This window comes from Salvelinus fontinalis, unplaced genomic scaffold (assembly GCF_029448725.1).
Source record: "Salvelinus fontinalis isolate EN_2023a unplaced genomic scaffold, ASM2944872v1 scaffold_0394, whole genome shotgun sequence".
In the NCBI taxonomy this organism is placed as follows: Eukaryota; Metazoa; Chordata; class Actinopteri; order Salmoniformes; family Salmonidae; genus Salvelinus; species Salvelinus fontinalis.
The window spans coordinates 42,121-63,044 of record NW_026600603.1 but is presented as its reverse complement, the minus strand read 5'-3'; the positions used below and the strand labels follow the sequence as shown (position 1 = coordinate 63,044).

The window sequence follows — 20,924 nt, the reverse complement described above, 5'->3', positions numbered from 1 at the left end:
CAGATGTTAAAATCCATCTCCTCATATAGCCTCAGACACAGGTACAGTCGACTGGGTTTCAGATGTTAAAACCCATTCCAAGTGTATGAATGTATAGTAACTACAGGCTTCCTGTATTGACTTGTCTCTCTGCAGTAAGTTACTGTCAATACAACCAAAGTGTAAAAAAGGTCAGCCAGCCCTCAAGAAACAACATTCAAAACCCCACACACTACAATCACTCTTCACTCCCGTCATCATTGGTTGTTTCAAAAACTTTATTTATACAACCAAATTCACATTCAAAGTGCAGCACAGGAAGGACACTTAGAGCAAACAGAGTATTTAAAAAACAACAATAACAAGACAAGGCACAGGAAGGACACTTAGAGCAAACAGAGTATTTAAAACACAAACAATAACAAGACAAGAAACAGGAAGTGTCAAGAAAGCTTCAGGAATATCTCTGTGGGTAGAATACAGACAGTAACAACCGATGATAACATTAGATAACTAGTTCAATAGGTCATCTCGTCCTCCAGCCGGCGCTCTCTCTATCTCTGTAGGAATGAAGCCTGGGGACTCTAGAGCTCTGACTTCTAATTCTGAATTCTACTCTTTTATCTTCCGAGATGTGCACTTCCTAAAGAACCAACCTCTTCAGGACCAAATATCATGCCTTCATACTACCCGTTTATGTAAATAAAAAGGGAAAGGAAAGGGGGGTACCTAGTCAGTTGTCCAACAATGTATTCAACTGAAATGGTGTCTTCCGCATTTAACCCAACCCCTCTGAATCAGAGATGCGGGGGGGCTGCCTTAATCGACATCCACGTCTTCGGCGCCCCGGGAAACAGTATCAGGGCTGGGGTCAATTCCATTTAAATTCAGGAACTACAATGAAATGAATATTCTCTTCAATGCATTTCAATGAGGAAAATGTGGAATTTGGTTTACTTTCTGAATGGAATTGAAATTGAGCCTAACCCTGCTAGGTAGTCCTCCAGAACTCCCCAGTTGAACATTTAAAGACACTCTCAAAAGAAGAAGAACACAACAGTCTACATAACTGCTATTTAAATACAGGAAGAAATATAAAACACAGACAAAAATACTGAAAAGACCATTTGAAAATGTTAAGAAAAGACCGCTTGAAAACGTAAAGAAAAGACCGTTTGACAATGTAAAGAAACGACCGTTTGAAAATGTAAAGAAACGACCATTTGAAAATGTAAAGAAAAGACCGTTTGAAAATGTAAAGAAAAGACCGTTTGAAAATGTAAAGAAAAGACCGTTTGAAAATGTAAAGAAAAGACCATTTGAAAATGTAAAGAAAAGACCATTTGAAAATGTAAAGAAAAGACCGTTTGAAAATGTAAAGAAAAGACCATTTGAAAATGTAAAGAAAAGACCGTTTGAAAATGTAAAGAAAAGACCGTTTGAAAATGTAAAGAAAAGACCGTTTGAAAATGTAAAGAAAAGACCATTTGAAAATGTAAAGAAAAGACCATTTGAAAATGTAAAGAAAAGACAGTTTGAAAATGTAAAGAAAAGACAGTTTGAAAATGTAAAGAAAAGACAGTTTGAAAATGTAAAGAAAAGACAGTTTGAAAATGTAAAGAAAAGACAGTTTGAAAATGTAAAGAAAAGACAGTTTGAAAATGTAAAGAAAAGACCGTTTGAAAATGTAAAGAAAAGACCGTTTGAAAATGTAAAGAAAAGACCATTTGAAAATGTAAAGAAAAGACCATTTGAAAATGTAAAGAAAAGACCCTTTGAAAATTTAAAGAAAAGACAGCAAGGTGGGTTTTCTGTGTAAACAACCGAATAGTTAGGCCTACTTACTAGTTGGTCCCCCACCCCTTCCTTCTGGACACAATAAACCCACCCCCCCATCACCACTGACTCCTTAATCAAGGTTAGGAGTCAAAGGTTAGAGAGTATTCACAGTGATCAGCCTGAGATGAACACACCTTAACCGTCCAGTACTGCTTCAGTGGTGGTACAGCGGCTTTGGGTTGCAGTGGAGAATAGGTTGAGTTCATGAGTCCTGAGGAACCACGTTCAGCAGCTTCTGACAGAACACGGTCAACAAGCCTGCAAGAAACCCAGCTCTACTATTACACCCTTTCATCATCATCAGTAGTAGTACTAGTAGTAGTACTAGTAGTAGTAGTAGTAGTAGTAGTAGCAGTACAAGTTACAGTAGTAGTAGTACTAGTAGTAGCAGTACTAGTAGTAGCAGTACTAGTACTAGCGGTATACTAAACTATTACTAGTAGTAGTAGCAGTACTAGTACTAGCAGCACTAGTACTAGTAGTATACTAAACTATTACTAGTAGTAGCAGTACTAGTAGTAGCAGTACTAGTACTAGTAGTATACTAAAATATTACTAGTAGTAGTAGTACTAGTAGTAGTAGTACTAGTAGTAGCGGTACTAGCAGCAGTACTGGTACTGGTAGTATACTAAACCATTACTAGCAGTAGTAGTACTAGTAGTAGCAGTACTAGTAGTAGCAGTACTAGTACTATTAGTATACTAAACTAGTAGTAGTAGTAGTAGTACTAGTAGTAGCAGTATTAGTAGTAGCAGTACTAGTACTATTAGTATACTAAACTATTACTAGTAGTAGTAGTACTAGTAGTAGTAGTAGTACTAGCAGTACTAGCAGCAGCAGTACTAGCAGCAGCAGCGGTATTAGTAGTAGTGTATTTAATTCATCTAGATGTCATCTTGATGTGTACTGTACATTAACCTTGTGAGTAGAAGTGATAGTTTAGTATATTGATGTGTACTGTACATTAACCTTGTTAGTAGAAGTGATAGTTTAGTATATTGATGTGTACTGTACATTAACCTTGTTAGTAGAAGTGATAGTTTAGTATATTGATGTGTACTGTACATTAACCTTGTGAGTAGAAGTGATAGTTTAGTATCTTGATGTGTACTGTACATTAACCTTGTTAGTAGAAGTGATAGTTTAGTATCTTGATGTGTACTGTACATTAACCTTGTGAGGAGAAGTGATAGTTTAGTATCTTGATGTGTACTGTACATTAACCTTGTGAGGAGAAGTGATAGTTTAGTATCTTGATGTGTACTGTACATTAACCTTGTTAGTAGAAGTGATAGTTTAGTATATTGATGTGTACTATACATTAACCTTGTGAGGAGAAGTGATAGTTTAGTATCTTGATGTGTACTGTACATTAACCTTGTTAAGTAGAAGTGATAGTTTAGTATCTTGATGTGTACTGTACATTAACCTTGTTAGTAGAAGTGATAGTTTAGTATCTTGATGTGTACTGTACATTAACCTTGTGAGGAGAAGTGATAGTTTAGTATCTTGATGTGTACTGTACATTAACCTTGTTAGTAGAAGTGATAGTTTAGTATCTTGATGTGTACTGTACATTAACCTTGTTAGTAGAAGTGATAGTTTAGTATATTGATGTGTACTATACATTAACCTTGTGAGGAGAAGTGATAGTTTAGTATCTTGATGTGTACTGTACATTAACCTTGTTAGTAGAAGTGATAGTTTAGTATCTTGATGTGTACTGTACATTAACCTTGTGAGGAGAAGGAATAGTTTAGTGATTTTCTACAGGAAGTGACATCAGTGTTCAGTTACTCACTGATGCCATTGATGATCCAGCTGGGTTTCTTCTGCCACCAAACACCAAAGAAATAGACGGGTACTCCAGTGGTGATGATACCGAAGCCGATGCCACACTCCACGGGCGTCTTCCAAAATGACACCACAATGAGGAAGACACACAATATCACGAAACTCACCGGGAGTAGAAGATTCACCTGGAACACACACACACAACGATGTAGGACCCACAGGAGAAACACACACAGAAACACTTATACAAACACACACACACACACACACACACACACACACACACACACACACAACGATGTAGGACCCACAGGAGAAACACACACAGAAACACTTATACAAAACGAACACACACACACACACACACACACAGACTTACCTTGACGGGTCGCTCCAGTTCAGGTCTCTTGTATCGCAGCCACATCATGCCGATGATTGCCATGGCAACGCAGAGCCAGTTGACGAAGCTGAAGAAGTTGATGATGGAGAAGATGTCGCTGGACAATGCATACAGCAACGTCATTATGCACTGAGAGAGACAACATACAGCACCGTCATTATGCACTGAGAGAGACAACATACAGCACCGTCACTATGCACTGAGAGACAACATACAGCAACGTCATTATGCACTGAGAGAGACAACATACAGCACCGTCATTATGCACTGAGAGAGACAACATACAGCACCGTCACTATGCACTGAGAGACAACATACAGCACCGTCACTATGCACTGAGAGACAACATACAGCACCGTCATTATGCACTGAGAGACAACATACAGCACCGTCATTATGCACTGAGAGACAACATACAGCACCGTCACTATGCACTGAGAGACAACATACAGCACCGTCACTATGCACTGAGAGAGACAACATACAGCACCGTCACTATGCACTGAGAGAGACAACATACAGCACCGTCACTATGCACTGAGAGAGACAACATACAGCACCGTCATTATGCACTGAGAGAGACAACATACAGCACCGTCATTATGCACTGAGAGAGACAACATACAGCACCGTCACTATGCACTGAGAGAAACAACATACAGCACCGTCATTATGCACTGAGAGAAACAACATACAGCACCGTCACTATGCACTGAGAGAGACAACATACAGCACCGTCATTATGCACTGAGAGAGACAACATACAGCACCGTCACTATGCACTGAGAGAGACAACATACAGCACCGTCATTATGCACTGAGAGAGACAACATACAGCAACGTCATTATGCACTGAGAGAGACAACATACAGCACCGTCATTATGCACTGAGAGACAACATACAGCACCGTCACTATGCACTGAGAGAGACAACATACAGCACCGTCACTATGCACTGAGAGACAACATACAGCACCGTCACTATGCACTAAGAGACAACATACAGCACCGTCACTATGCACTGAGAGACAACATACAGCACCGTCACTATGCACTGAGAGAGACAACATACAGCACCGTCACTATGCACTGAGAGAGACAACATACAGCACCGTCATTATGCACTGAGAGAGACAACATACAGCACCGTCATTATGCACTGAGAGAGACAACATACAGCACCGTCATTATGCACTGAGAGAGACAACATACAACACCGTCACTATGCACTGAGAGAGACAACATACAGCACCGTCACTATGCACTGAGAGAGACAACATACAGCACCGTCACTATGCACTGAGAGACAACATACAGCACCGTCACTATGCACTGAGAGAGACAACATACAGCACCGTCACTATGCACTGAGAGAGACAACATACAGCACCGTCACTATGCACTGAGAGAGACAACATACAACACCGTCACTATGCACTGAGAGAGACAACATACAGCACCGTCACTATGCACTGAGAGAAACAACATACAGCACCGTCACTATGCACTGAGAGAGACAACATACAGCACCGTCACTATGCACTGAGAGAGACAACATACAGCACCGTCATTATGCACTGAGAGAGACAACATACAGCACCGTCATTATGCACTGAGAGAGACAACATACAGCACCGTCACTATGCACTGAGAGAGACAACATACAGCACCGTCACTATGCACTGAGAGAGACAACATACAGCACCGTCATTATGCACTGAGAGAGACAACATACAGCACCGTCACTATGCACTGAGAGAGACAACATACAGCACCGTCACTATGCACTGAGAGAGACACTATACAGCACCGTCACTATGCACTGAGAGAGACAACATACAGCACCGTCACTATGCACTGAGAGAGACAACATACAGCACCGTCACTATGCACTGAGAGAAACAACATACAGCACCGTCACTATGCACTGAGAGAAACAACATACAGCAACGTCATTATGCACTGAGAGAGACAACATACAGCACCGTCACTATGCACTGAGAGAGACAACATACAGCACCGTCACTATGCACTGAGAGAGACAACATACAGCACCGTCATTATGCACTGAGAGAGACAACATACAGCACCGTCACTATGCACTGAGAGAGACAACATACAGCACCGTCATTATGCACTGAGAGAGACAACATACAGCACCGCCATTATGCACTGAGAGAGACAACATACAGCACCGTCATTATGCACTGAGAGAGACAACATACAGCACCGTCATTATGCACTGAGAGACAACATACAGCACCGTCATTATGCACTGAGAGAGACAACATACAGCACCGTCACTATGCACTGAGAGAGACAACATACAGCACCGTCATTATGCACTGAGAGAGACAACATACAGCACCGTCACTATGCACTGAGAGAGACAACATACAGCACCGTCACTATGCACTGAGAGAGACAACATACAGCACCGTCACTATGCACTGAGAGACAACATACAGCACCGTCACTATGCACTGAGAGAGACAACATACAGCACCGTCACTATGCACTGAGAGACAACATACAGCACCGTCACTATGCACTAAGAGAAACAACATACAGCACCGTCACTATGCACTAAGAGAGACACTATACAGCACCGTCACTATGCACTGAGAGAGACAACATACAGCACCGTCACTATGCACTGAGAGAGACAACATACAGCACCGTCATTATGCACTGAGAGAAACAACATACAGCACCGTCACTATGCACTGAGAGAGACAACATACAGCACCGTCACTATGCACTGAGAGAGACAACATACAGCACCGTCACTATGCACTGAGAGAGACAACATACAGCACCGTCATTATGCACTGAGAGAAACAACATACAGCACCGTCACTATGCACTGAGAGAGACAACATACAGCACCGTCACTATGCACTGAGAGAGACAACATACAGCACCGTCACTATGCACTGAGAGAGAAAAAATACAGCACCGTCATTATGCACTGAGAGAGACAACATACAGCACCGTCACTATGTACTGAGAGAGACAACATACAGCACCGTCACTATGTACTGAGAGAGACAACATACAGCACCGTCACTATGCACTGAGAGAAACAACATACAGCACCGTCATTATGCACTGAGAGAGACAACATACAGCACCGTCACTATGCACTGAGAGAGACAACATACAGCACCGTCATTATGCACTGAGAGAGACAACATACAGCACCGTCACTATGCACTGAGAGAGACAACATACAGCACCGTCACTATGCACTGAGAGAGACAACATACAGCACCGTCATTATGCACTGAGAGAGACAACATACAGCACCGTCACTATGTACTGAGAGAGACAACATACAGCACCGTCACTATGCACTGAGAGAAACAACATACAGCACCGTCATTATGCACTGAGAGAGACAACATACAGCACCGTCACTATGCACTGAGAGAGACAACATACAGCACCGTCACTATGCACTGAGAGAGACAACATACAGCACCGTCACTATGCACTGAGAGAGACAACATACAGCACCGTCACTATGCACTGAGAGAGACAACATACAGCACCGTCACTATGCACTGAGAGAGACAACATACAGCACCGTCACTATGCACTGAGAGAGACAACATACAGCACCGTCATTATGCACTGAGAGAGACAACATACAGCACCGTCACTATGCACTGAGAGAGACAACATACAGCACCGTCACTATGCACTGAGAGAGACAACATACAGAACCGTCACTATGCACTGAGAGAGACAACATACAGCACCGTCACTATGCACTGAGAGAGAGACAACATACAGCACCGTCACTATGCACTGAGAGACAACATACAGCACCGTCACTATGCACTAAGAGAGACAACATACAGCAACGTCATTATGCACTGAGAGAGACAACATACAGCAACGTCATTATGCACTGAGAGAGACAACATACAGCACCGTCACTATGCACTGAGAGACAACATACAGCAACGTCATTATGCACTGAGAGAGACAACATACAGCACCGTCACTATGCACTGAGAGAGACAACATACAGCACCGTCACTATGCACTGAGAGAGACAACATACAGCACCGTCATTATGCACTAAGAGAGAGACAACATACAGCACCGTCATTATGCACTGAGAGAGACAACATACAGCACCGTCATTATGCACTGAGAGACAACATACAGCACCGTCACTATGCACTGAGAGAGACAACATACAGCACCGTCACTATGCACTGAGAGAGACAACATACAGCACCGTCATTATGCACTGAGAGAGACAACATACAGCACCGTCACTATGCACTGAGAGAGACAACATACAGCACCGTCACTATGCACTGAGAGAGACAACATACAGCACCGTCACTATGCACTGAGAGAGACAACATACAGCACCGTCACTATGCACTGAGAGAGACAACATACAGCACCGTCACTATGCACTGAGAGAGACAACATACAGCACCGTCATTATGCACTGAGAGACAACATACAGCACCGTCACTATGCACTGAGAGACAACATACAGCACCGTCATTATGCACTGAGAGACAACATACAGCACCGTCATTATGCACTGAGAGAGACAACATACAGCACCGTCATTATGCACTGAGAGAGACAACATACAGCACCGTCACTATGCACTGAGAGAGACAACATACAGCACCGTCACTATGCACTGAGAGAGACAACATACAGCACCGTCATTATGCACTGAGAGAGACAACATACAGCACCGTCATTATGCACTGAGAGAGACAACATACAACACCGTCACTATGCACTGAGAGAGACAACATACAGCACCGTCACTATGCACTAAGAGACAACATACAGCACCGTCATTATGCACTGAGAGAGACAACATACAGCACCGTCACTATGCACTGAGAGACAACATACAGCACCGTCATTATGCACTGAGAGAGACAACATACAGCACCGTCACTATGCACTGAGAGACAACATACAGCACCGTCACTATGCACTGAGAGAGACAACATACAGCACCGTCATTATGCACTGAGAGAGACAACATACAGCACCGTCACTATGCACTGAGAGACAACATACAGCACCGTCACTATGCACTGAGAGAGACAACATACAGCACCGTCATTATGCACTGAGAGAGACAACATACAGCACCGTCATTATGCACTGAGAGAGACAACATACAGCACCGTCATTATGCACTGAGAGAGACAACATACAGCACCGTCACTATGCACTGAGAGAGACAACATACAGCACCGTCATTATGCACTGAGAGAGACAACATACAGCACCGTCATTATGCACTAAGAGACAACATACAGCACCGTCACTATGGACTGAGAGAGACAACATACAGCACCGTCACTATGCACTGAGAGAGACAACATACAGCACCGTCATTATGCACTGAGAGAGACAACATACAGCACCGTCATTATGCACTGAGAGAGACAACATACAGCACCGTCATTATGCACTGAGAGAGACAACATACAGCACCGTCATTATGCACTGAGAGAGACAACATACAGCACCGTCATTATGCACACAACTATTCACACAACAGGAGTCAAAACACTGATTCACACAACAGGAGTCAAAACACTGATTCACACAACAGGAGTCAAAACACTGATTCACACAACAGGAGTCAAAACACTGATTCACACAACAGGAGTCAAAACACTGATTCACACAACAGGAGTCAAAACACTGATTCACACAACAGGAGTCAAAACACTGATTCACACAACAGGAGTCAAAACACTGATTCACACAACAGGAGTCAAAACACTGATTCACACAACAGGAGTCAAAACACTGATTCACACAACAGGAGTCAAAACACTGATTCACACAACAGGAGTCAAAACACTGATTCACACAACAGGAGTCAAAACACTGATTCACACAACAGGAGTCAAAACACTGATTCACACAACAGGAGTCAAAACACTGATTCACACAACAGGAGTCAAACACTGATACACACAACAGGAGTCAAAACACTGATTCACACAACAGGAGTCAAAACACTGATTCACACAACAGGAGTCAAACACTGATACACACAACAGGAGTCAAAACACTGATTCACACAACAGGAGTCAAAACACTGATTCACACAACAGGAGTCAAACACTGATTCACACAACAGGAGTCAAAACACTGATTCACACAACAGGAGTCAAAACACTGATTCACACAACAGGAGTCAAACACTGATTCACACAACAGGAGTCAAACACTGATACACACAACAGGAGTCAAACACTTATACAAACAACAGGAGTCAAAACACTGATACACACAACAGGAGTCAAACACTGATACACACAACAGGAGTCAAAACACTGATTCACACAACAGGAGTCAAACACTGATTCACACAACAGGAGTCAAACACTGATTCACACAACAGGAGTCAAACACTGATTCACACAACAGGAGTCAAACACTGATACAAACAACAGGAGTCAAATTGAGAGGTTAAATAAATAAATATTCATCCTGAATGTGTAACTTTGTTGACAGTGACAGGACTCACGGTGAAGATGAGTGAAGGCTGAGGGGTGAACAGGATCGGGTGGATCATGGACAACAGAATGATAATGACAGGACTCACGGTGAAGATGAGTGAAGGCTGAGGGGTGAGCAGGATCGGGTGGATCATGGACAACAGAATGGGCAGGTGACCTTCTCGTGACCCGACCAAAAACAACCTGACAGAAAGAAAGATGGAGAGAAGTCTATTACAAACAGGTACTATTACAAACAGGTACTATTACAAACAGGTACTATTACAAACAGGTGTGTGTGTGTGTGTGTGTGTGTGTGTGTGTGTGTGTGTGTGTGTGTGTGTGTGTGTGTGTGTGTGTGTGTGTGTGTGTGTGTGTGTGTGTGTGTGTGTGTGTGTGTGTGTGTGTGTGTGTGTGTGTGTGTGTGTGTGTGTTACCTGGAGGAGGTGAAGAGTGATCCGTTAACGGAGCCGAAACAGGACAGTCCCACAAACACAGGGATGATCCAGGCCATGACGCCCAGGTGGAAGTTACCAAAGTCCTGCAGGTCACAGTTACTTGGAGTTAGGGGTAGCTCTGTGTGTGTGTGTGTGTGTGTGTGTGTGTGTGTGTGTGTGTGTGTGTGTGTGTGTGTGTGTGTGTGTGTGTGTGTGTGTGTGTGTGTGTGTGTGTGTGTGTGTGTGTGTGTGTGGGTAACGTCATGCTCGTAGTCTCACCACTGCCACGGCCTCTGAAGCCACCATCTCCTCAGGGCTGATGGTGGTGAAGTAGGCCAGGTTAGTAAGGACATACACCACCGTCACCATGGGCAGGGAGAGCATGATGGCACGCGGCAGGTTCCTACACACACACACGAAACAAGGGTCAAGGAAAGGTCAAATGTAAACTCCCTCCTTGCCTGTCACCATGGTAACAGGTGACGGGGAGGAGAAAATCTAAAATGGCACCCTAGTCTACCGTATAGAGGCGATGGCTGCCGTTTTATGGCCTGACTAACCAACTGTGCTATTTAGTTTGTTACACATTTTGTACATAACCTTATATATATATACATACATAGTGCACTACAGGTGACTTACTTGTGCGGCTCAATCATCTCTTCTGTGACTAAATTTAAATTATTCCTGTGAAAAAAAACAAAATAAAATTAATTGTTTCACTTAACTGTACTAGAGACGCCAGACAGACAGTAGGCCTATACCATTATGAACCACTGTAGTAGAGATGCCAGACAGACAGTAGGCCTATACCATTATGAACCACTGTAGTAGAGATGCCAGACAGACAGTAGGCCTATACCATTATGAACCACTGTAGTAGAGATGCCAGACAGACAGTAGGCCTATACCATTATGAACCACTGTAGTAGAGATGCCAGCCAGACAGTAGGCCTATACCATTATGAACCACTGTAGTAGAGATGCCAGACAGACAGTAGGCCTATACCATTATGAACCACTGTAGTAGAGATGCCAGCCAGACAGTAGGCCTATACCATTATGAACCACTGTAGTAGAGATGCCAGACTGACAGTAGTCCTATACCATTATGAACCACTGTACTAGAGATGCCAGACTGACAGTAGGCCTATACCATTATGAACCACTGTAGTAGAGATGTCAGACAGACAGTAGGCCTATACCATTATGAACCACTGTAGTAGAGATGCCAGACAGACAGTAGGCCTATACCATTATGAACCACTGTAGTAGAGATGCCAGATAGACAGTAGCCTATACCATTATGAACCACTGTAGTAGAGATGCCAGACAGACAGTAGACCTATACCATTATGAACCACTGTAGTAGAGATGCCAGCCAGACAGTAGGCCTATACCATTATGAACCACTGTAGTAGAGATGCCAGACAGACAGTAGACCTATACCATTATGAACCACTGTAGTAGAGATGCCAGACAGACAGTAGGCCTATACCATTATGAACAGTGCTGTATTCATCATGTGTACAGGTGACCTCTTCATCCACCTAGCTTACTTTGAAATGTTTGTTATTTATTCAAACTAGACAGATATTTGAATGGTTTAAAATACTAATGAATACATAGACACTGGACCAAACTAAGAAGCAGGTAAAGTGTTCTGTAGTCCAGGACTAGGTTTAATCTGGGTCTGGGAGCCGGACACACAGGTTTATCCCAAACACTAGTTCTGTTCTCTCCTCCCTAACTACCAGCCTCCTCCTCCCTACTTACCAGCCTCCGTAGGCAAACAGGCCACTGTACAGGGCCAACCCGAAGCTGCCAACGTCCGTCCTTGTCCCTTCGAATGCGTTCTCTGGCCAAAGACGCTCCGTCCCTCCTGAAAAGAGATGAACGTTTGTGAGTGGACTGACAGAGGAAGAAGATATCACTGACAGATCGCAAACAAAAACTCTTCTTCAACACTTCTCTGTGTCTACTTCTCACCTCTGCCAATCTGTACAAAGCCGAGGAGGATGATGAGCACCAGAGCGAGGAGCTTGGCTGCAGTGAAGACATCTTGAACCCATGTGGCAGCCTTCACACTCCAGCAGTTTACTGCTGTCAAGAGCACTGGAACAGACAGACAGACAGACAGACAGACAGACAGACAGACAGACAGACAGACAGACAGACAGAGGTTTATTCCGCAGGTTAGGGGAGAATTGCTAGCCTGTTGGAACCAGACTGATCGCTGCGTTCATCATTCTATTTCATTTCACAGTAAAACAGAATGGTGAACACGGCAATCAGACAGGACAGCTGGTTCATTCCACCTGGCTAGAATAATTGCTGTCCTAAGGGCATCCGTTTGTAACGTGAGGCGCACAGTACTACATAGAGCCATGACTACATGGATCTCTATTCCACATCAGGTAACTGATGCAAGAAGTAGAATCAGATTTTTTTTAAACAGTTAAAAATACACCTTATGGAACAGCGGGGACTGTGAAGAGACACATACACGAGTACACGTAACGGATGTGAAATGGCTAGCTAGTTAGCGGTGGTGCGCGCTAATAGCCTTTCAATCGGTGACGTCACTTGCTCTGAGACCTTGAAGTAGTGGTTCCCCTTGCTCTGCAAGGGCCGCGGCCTTTGTGGAGCGATGGGTAACTATGCTTCGTGGGTGACTGTTGTTGATGTGTGCAGAGGGTCCCTGGTTCGCGCGAGGGGATGGACTAAAGTTAAACTGTTACATACAGACACGCGGACATTGTAATATTGTTGTATGGTGGTATTATACATTTTGAATTGTAGATACAGTTGAAGTTGGAAGTTTACATACACTTAGGTTGGAGTCATTAAAACTCGCTTTTCAACCACTCCACAAATTTCTTGTTAACAAACTATAGTTTTGTCAAGTCGGTTAGGACATCTACTTTATGCATAACACAAGTCATTTTTCCAACAATTGTTTACAGACAAATTATTTCACTTATAATTCACTGTATCACAACTCCAGTGGGTCAGAAGTTTACATACACTAAGTTGACTGTGCCTTTAAACAGCTTGGAAAATTCCAGAAAATGATGTCATGGTTTTAGAAGCTTCTGATGGGCTAATTGACATCATTTGAGTCAATTGTAGGTGTACCTGTGGATGTATTTCAAGGCCTACCTTCAAACTCAGTGCCTTTTTGTTTGACATCATGGGAAAATTAAAAGAAATCTGCCAAGACCCCAGAAAAAAATGGTAGACCTCCACAAGTTTGGTTCATCCTTGGGAGCAATTTCCAAACGCCTGAAGGTACCACGTTCATCTGTACAAACAATAGTACGCAAGTATAAACACCATGGGACCACGCAGCCGTCATACCGCTCAGGAAGGAGACACGTTCTGTCTCCTAGAGATTCACTTACTTTGGTGCGAAAAGTGCAAATCAATCCCAGAACAACAGCAAAGGACAATGTGAAGATGCTGGAGTAAACAGGTACAAAATAATCTATATTCACAGTAAAATGAGTCCTATATCGACATAACCTGAAAGGCCACTCAGCAAGGAAGAAGCCACTGCTCTAAATCCGCCATAAAAAAGCAAGACTACGGTTTGCAACTGCACATGGGGACAAAGATCGTACTTTTTGGCGACATGTTCTCTGGTCTGATGAAACAAAAATAGAACTGTTTTGCCATAATGGCCATCGTTATGTTTGGAGGAACAAGGGGGAGGCTTGCAAGCCGAAGAACACCATACCAACCGTGAAGCACGGGGGTGGCAGCATCATGTAGTGTGGGTGCTTTGCTGCAGGAGGGACTGGTGCACTTCACAAAATAGATGGCATCATGAGGCAGGAAAATTATGTGGATATATTGAAGCAACATCTCAAGACATCAGTCAGGAAGTCAAAGCTTGGTCGCAAATGGGTCTTCCAAATGGACAATGCATACTTCCAAAGTTGTGGCAAAATGGCTTAAGGACAACAAAGTCAAGGTATTGGAGTGGCCATCACAAAGTCCTGACCTAATTGAGTGTATGTAAACTTCTGACCCACTGGGAATGTGATGAAAGAAATAAAAGCTGAAATAAATCACTCTACTATTATTCTGACATTCCACATTCTTAAAATAAAGTGGTGATCCTAACTGACCTAAAACAGAGGATTTTTACTAGGATTAAATGTCAGGAATTGTGAAAAACTTAGTTTAAATGCATTTGGCTAAGGTGTATGTAAACTTCCGACTTCAACTGTACCTCAATTACCTCTTACCCCTGCACATCGTGGTATCCCGTGTATAAAGCAGAGTTATCGTTACTCATTGTGTATTTATTATTACATGCTTTACTTTTCTATTATTTCTCTACTTTCTCTCAGCATTGTTGGTAAGCGCCAACAAGTTAGTCTACTTACACCTGTCGTTTACGAAGCATGGGATTTGATAAATAGCTGATGCAACCAGACAGGAAATACTGGTTCAACATAGTGTAATGACCTGACTAGATCATAAAGGAACAATTGGCCAGACAGAGGACTAGCCTAACACATAACACACAGCTGTCTGTGCGGGTCGCTACAATAGGTTCATTCAAAGTGTAGAGATAAAATGTGTATCTCATAAAGCAAACTGACTTACATATACACTGGCAGGCGATCAATTTAGCGACATTTTCTGGTACCGGAGAGAACGGGAAGATGGGTTTGAGTAAATAAGTGGCAAATACATAAGAAACGATGTACTGAGAAGAAGGGCGGATGATCAGTAGTTCTATCCAGAGTTTTAGGAATGCAGGAAGAGACCCATAGACCTCTAGGATGTAGGCATAATCTCCTCCAGATTTGGTGATGGTGGTCCCTAATTCTGCATAGCACAGAGCCCCCATTGTCGAGAACAACCCACACACTGCCCAAATGATCAACGACAGTCCGACTGAACCAGCTTCCTTCACTACCCCGATGGGTGTCACGAATATCCCCGAGCCGATGATGCTACCCACGATGATAGCAACACCATTCAGTAGAGTTATAGTTCTTTTCAGTTCAACTGTGTTCTTCCCGGAGATGCTGCCACATTTACTCGTCTTTCTTTCAGTTGGGTTTGAGAGCGCACTGCCTTCAATCAGAGAAAACACTTCTTCGTGGACGCCTGATTCCCCCGAGGACTTGGAGTGACGTTTCTTCAAATTTGACATGTTGAGGAATATTTCTTCAAACTTCTATTCAACCATTCATGAATATTGCGAGGTGAAAACCTACATAAAGTTTTGCTAGCTAAGTAGTCCGGTACAGTAGCTAGTTAGCTAAACGTGGTATTAGTTACTGTTGGTATGGTGATGCCGCGTGGACTGGCATGGGAGTGGAAGCTACAATAACTTTACTACAATGTTGCCGGCTGTTCCGCCCCCATATTAGAGGCTGCTGCGGATCCTACTGGCAGAGCAACCCCGCGGCAGAGCAAACCCGCGGCAGAGCAAACCCGCGGCAGAGCAACCCCGCGGCAGAGCAACCCCGCGGCAGAGCAAACCCGTGGCAGAGCAACCCCGTGGCAGAGCAAACCCGTGGCAGAGCAAACCCGTGATTTCTGGTAGATTATTTAAAGCAATTCTAACGCAGCATGTTTTTTGGCGTCATTCAGCAGTTTTTTATCTGATTAAGTACAATACCATTGGAAATGAAAGTTGATAGTTCAATGGACAGTTGATAGTCTCTTCTTCCTGTTAATAAGACGCTGGTTGGACATTTCGATAAATAGCCCAATGTCAACAGTCCAAAACAATAACGAATATGCACAAACAGTTCGTGATATATTGAAAACCTAAACATACAATGTACTATGTACACATACATGTTTAACAATAGTAATCATATTACTTGTATATTTTTTTTAACGAGCACCTTATAAACTACTGCACACGCACCAAAAACCGTGGCAATAATTCACTGATATCGATTAGGGGAGAATTCAGGATGTGGGCTACGCGCTGTTGAAACTAACAACTAAAAAACACATGGACACTGCATATCTTTCTTCCATGGTTAGAGAACAACCTGCAGAAGACAGACCGCTACATTTTGGGTCGCTAAAACGGAAAGAGAAACGCAACACGCACTTATTTGTCAATCACAGATATCACGTTGAAATCAAATGGGCGAGAGAGGAGGAAATGAGTTGGCGCATCCTGTTTAAACTAACACAGCTCAAAAAACGGAATCTGGGAATAGTGTGTACGTCATTGGTTAGAAGACAATTTGTAGAAGACATCTAGCTACATTTTGTAAGTGTTGCGTTTTGATTAAAGTGTTTGGCCAACGCGGCAAGTGTAACGCATTAAAAATAACTGTTAATAACTTTATCGATATGTTATGGGATTTTTATGAATAATGACTAAATTGTATACATTTAACTTAGAACTATAACTTAACAGAATACTACTATGTTACTGTATGGGTGTATGAATGTTATTATAATCATAATACTAAATACAATGTGTGTAGTTTTAGTCCAGAATTAGAACAAGGACTTTCTGTTCCTTGTTAGAAACAAATGGAGCTATCCTGGGATGCTGTGTTCCTTACGGGACATTCTGTCTCTACCCAGGGAGGGGAGAGACCTTGGGCTTGTAGTAGATTGTTTAACAGGTGGCAGACAATGAGGGAAGGCTTGTGAACTATACTGCCATTGTATCTGAGAGGAGGAGAGACATTTATGACGAAATATGAGGTATATAAACTAATGAGAATGATATTTTGGGGAGAGCTAACCAAAAATAAACGATACTGATTAATTTTGAGACAGGTCTCTGTCCATTTTATGCAAATACGTATCTTACAAATTCTTAGAAACGGACAGAGTTTTTTAATTGAATTGGTTAATGAACATATAGGAAATAAATTCCTCTAACACGATATCACCCTGAAATCAATAGAACAGGGGGTAAACGTTTGGGGGTGTATCGCTGTTTAAACTAACACCATTCAGAGGCCAAATGGAAACTTGGAAAAACCTATACATGGTTGGTTGGATGAGAATTTATAGAAGGCTTCAATCTATATTTTAGCATTTCGGATGTTGAGTTGCAACTTCGGGAGGCTGCCAATATGGGAAAGGGAACAGACCACTTCTTCTGTTAGTTCATTTAAACAGCATAAGATATCAACAGTGACAACGATGGGTTGCGATTTAAGTGATAGTTTGAATGTCAGCGACTTTTATTAAAGCAGGACTGCCCCGAATTTTCCGTGCCATTTCATTAAGTTCCGCGCATCCCAAAATGAACAGTACTGTTTTAAGTAATCTATTGTATGTCATCGTGATGAATATAAACGTTCATACTAGCATAGTGGTTAGAGCGTTGGGCCAGTAACCGAAAGGTCGCTGGATCGAATTCCCGAGCTAACAAGGTAAAAATCTGTCGTTCTGCCCCTGAACAAGGAAGTTAACCCACTGTTCGAAGGGCATCCACCGAAGACGTGGATTAATGGTTAAATGCGGAAGAGGCATTTCAGTTGAATGCATTCAGTTGTGCAACTGGCTAGGTATCCCCCTTTCCCTTCGCCAGTCTGAGGCAAAAAGGATGTGTAATTACACAAAATGTTATGGGGTGAAAATACAAGCTTTCTTTCAGAACAACAGATCTATATGTGCTTTATTTCAAAGGAATATTGTATCCATTCCTTATGTCACAATTTACTGGAATACATTTGTCAGTAATATCTGTAGGGGAATATTATGGTTATTACCACACAAATACCAGCTTGTTAACTAGGTTCAAAGAGGTCTCTTTCAGAATGATCCATAAGTATTACCCCTGTGAATCATTACCTGAAGAAACTCAAAAAAAGACATTGACATTAACTGTACTTTTTGTGTTGAGCATCCAGAAACAGTTTTGCATGTATTTTGGCATCGTCTACATGTTAAAACATAATGGAAAGATATTCATAGTTTTATAATTATTATAATCTTGATGACTTTTGTTTTTTTTTATGGGAGAATGTGCTGCTCTGTTTCCTTAACCATGATGATAAAGAAAAACAATTTTACCTCATAAATCTAATTGTGCTACTGGAAAAATGTCATATTCATAAATGTAAATTCACGAATAAAAAAAGCACTCTTCCGTGTTTTCTAGAAGGAAATGGAGCAGTACATTAAGAACACAATGTTCTGGGACACTGTAAAGTCCATGGAGAATAAGAGCACCTCCTCCCAGCTGCCCACTGCTCTGAGGCTAGGAAACACTGTCACCACCTCCCAGCTGCCCACTGCACTGAGGCTAGGGACCACTGTCACCACCTCCCAGCTGCCCACTGCTCTGAGGCTAGGAAACACTGTCACCTCCTCCCAGCTGCCCACTGCTCTGAGGCTAGGAAACACTGTCACCTCCTCCCAGCTGCCCACTGCTCTGAGGCTAGGAAACACTGTCACCTCCTCCCAGCTGCCCACTGCTCTGAGGCTAGGAAACACTGTCACCTCCTCCCAGCTGCCCACTGCTCTGAGGCTAGGAAACACTGTCACCACCTCCCAGCTGCCCACTGCACTGAGGCTAGGAAACACTGTCACCTCCTCCCAGCTGCCCACTGCTCTGAGGCTAGGAAACACTGTCACCTCCTCCCAGCTGCCCACTGCTCTGAGGCTAGGAAACACTGTCACCTCCTCCCAGCTGCCCACTGCTCTGAGGCTAGGAAACACTGTCACCTCCTCCCAGCTGCCCACTGCTCTGAGGCTAGGAAACACTGTCACCACCTCCCAGCTGCCCACTGCTCTGAGGCTAGGAAACACTGTCACCTCCTCCCAGCTGCCCACTGCTCTGAGGCTAGGAAACACTGTCACCACCTCCCAGCTGCCCACTGCTCTGAGGCTAGGAAACACTGTCACCACCTCCCAGCTGCCCACTGCTCTGAGGCTAGGAAACACTGTCACCACCTCCCAGCTGCCCACTGCTCTGAGGCTAGGAAACACTGTCACCACCTCCCAGCTGCCCACTGTACTGAGGCTAGGAAACACTGTCACCTCCTCCCAGCTGCCCACTGCACTGAGGCTAGGAGCCACTGTCACCAGCTGCCCACTGCTCTGAGGCTAGGAAACACTGTCACCACCTCCCAGCTGCCCACTGCTCTGAGGCTAGGAAACACTGTCACCACCGATAAATCCACTATAATTGAGAATTTCAATAAGCATTTTTTCTATGGTTGGCCATGTTTTCCATCTGGCTACCCCTACCCCGGTCAACTGCCCTGCACCCCCCCAACAGCAACTCGCCCAAGCCTCCCCCATTTCTCCTTCACCCAAATCCAGATAGCTGATGTTCTGAAAGAGTTGCAAAATCTGGACCCCTACAAATCAGCCGGGCTATACAATCTGGACCCTCTCTTTCTAAAGTTATCTGCCGAAATTGTTCCAACCCCTATTACTAGCCTGTTCAATCTCTCTTTCGTATCGTCGGAGATTCCCAAAGATTGGAAAGCTGCCGCGATCATCCCCCTCTTCAAAGGGGGAGACACTCTAGACCCAAACTGCTACAGACCTACCCTGCCTTTCTAAGGTCTTCGAAAGCCAAGTTAACAAACAGATTACCGACCATTTCGAATCCCACCGTACCTTCTCCGCGATGCAATCTGGTTTCAGAGCTGGTCATGGGTGCACCTCTGCCACGCTCAAGGTCCTAAACGATATCATAACCGCCATCGATAAGAGACATTACTGTGCAGCTGTATTCATTGACCTGGCCAAGGCTTTCGACTCTGTCAATCACCACATTCTTATCGGCAGACTCAACAGCCTTGGTTTCTCAAATGACTGCCTCGCCTGGTTCACCAACTACTTCTCTGATATAGTTCAGTGTGTCAAATCGGAGGGCCTGTTGTCCGGACCTCTGGCAGTCTCTATGGGGGTGCCACAATGTTCAATTCTCGGGCCGACTCTCTTCTCTGTATACATCAATGATGTCGCTCTTGCTGCTGGTGATTCTCTGATCC

The 20,924-nt window shown here is 43.5% G+C and overlaps 1 protein-coding gene across 2 annotated transcripts; it reads right to left on the bottom strand.

Moving 5' to 3' along the window:
• Positions 1–1,620: 1,620 nt before the first annotated feature.
• On the bottom strand, positions 1,621–16,384 carry LOC129845876 (large neutral amino acids transporter small subunit 1-like). Of its 2 annotated transcripts, none has more exons than XM_055913799.1 (10): positions 15,583–16,384; positions 12,955–13,080; positions 12,742–12,847; positions 11,608–11,652; positions 11,245–11,368; positions 10,966–11,069; positions 10,558–10,732; positions 3,993–4,142; positions 3,621–3,798; positions 1,621–2,076 (listed from the first exon to the last, which is right to left on the bottom strand). In XM_055913799.1, exons 1-10 carry the CDS (start codon positions 16,136–16,138, stop codon positions 2,021–2,023), a joined length of 1,620 nt encoding a protein of 539 aa, XP_055769774.1. In that variant the 5' UTR covers positions 16,139–16,384; the 3' UTR covers positions 1,621–2,020. The 2 variants fall into 2 exon arrangements, with proteins under 2 accessions (XP_055769774.1, XP_055769775.1); XM_055913800.1 differs by having other exon boundaries at positions 10,636–10,732.
• Between the last annotated feature and the right edge of the window lie 4,540 nt (positions 16,385–20,924).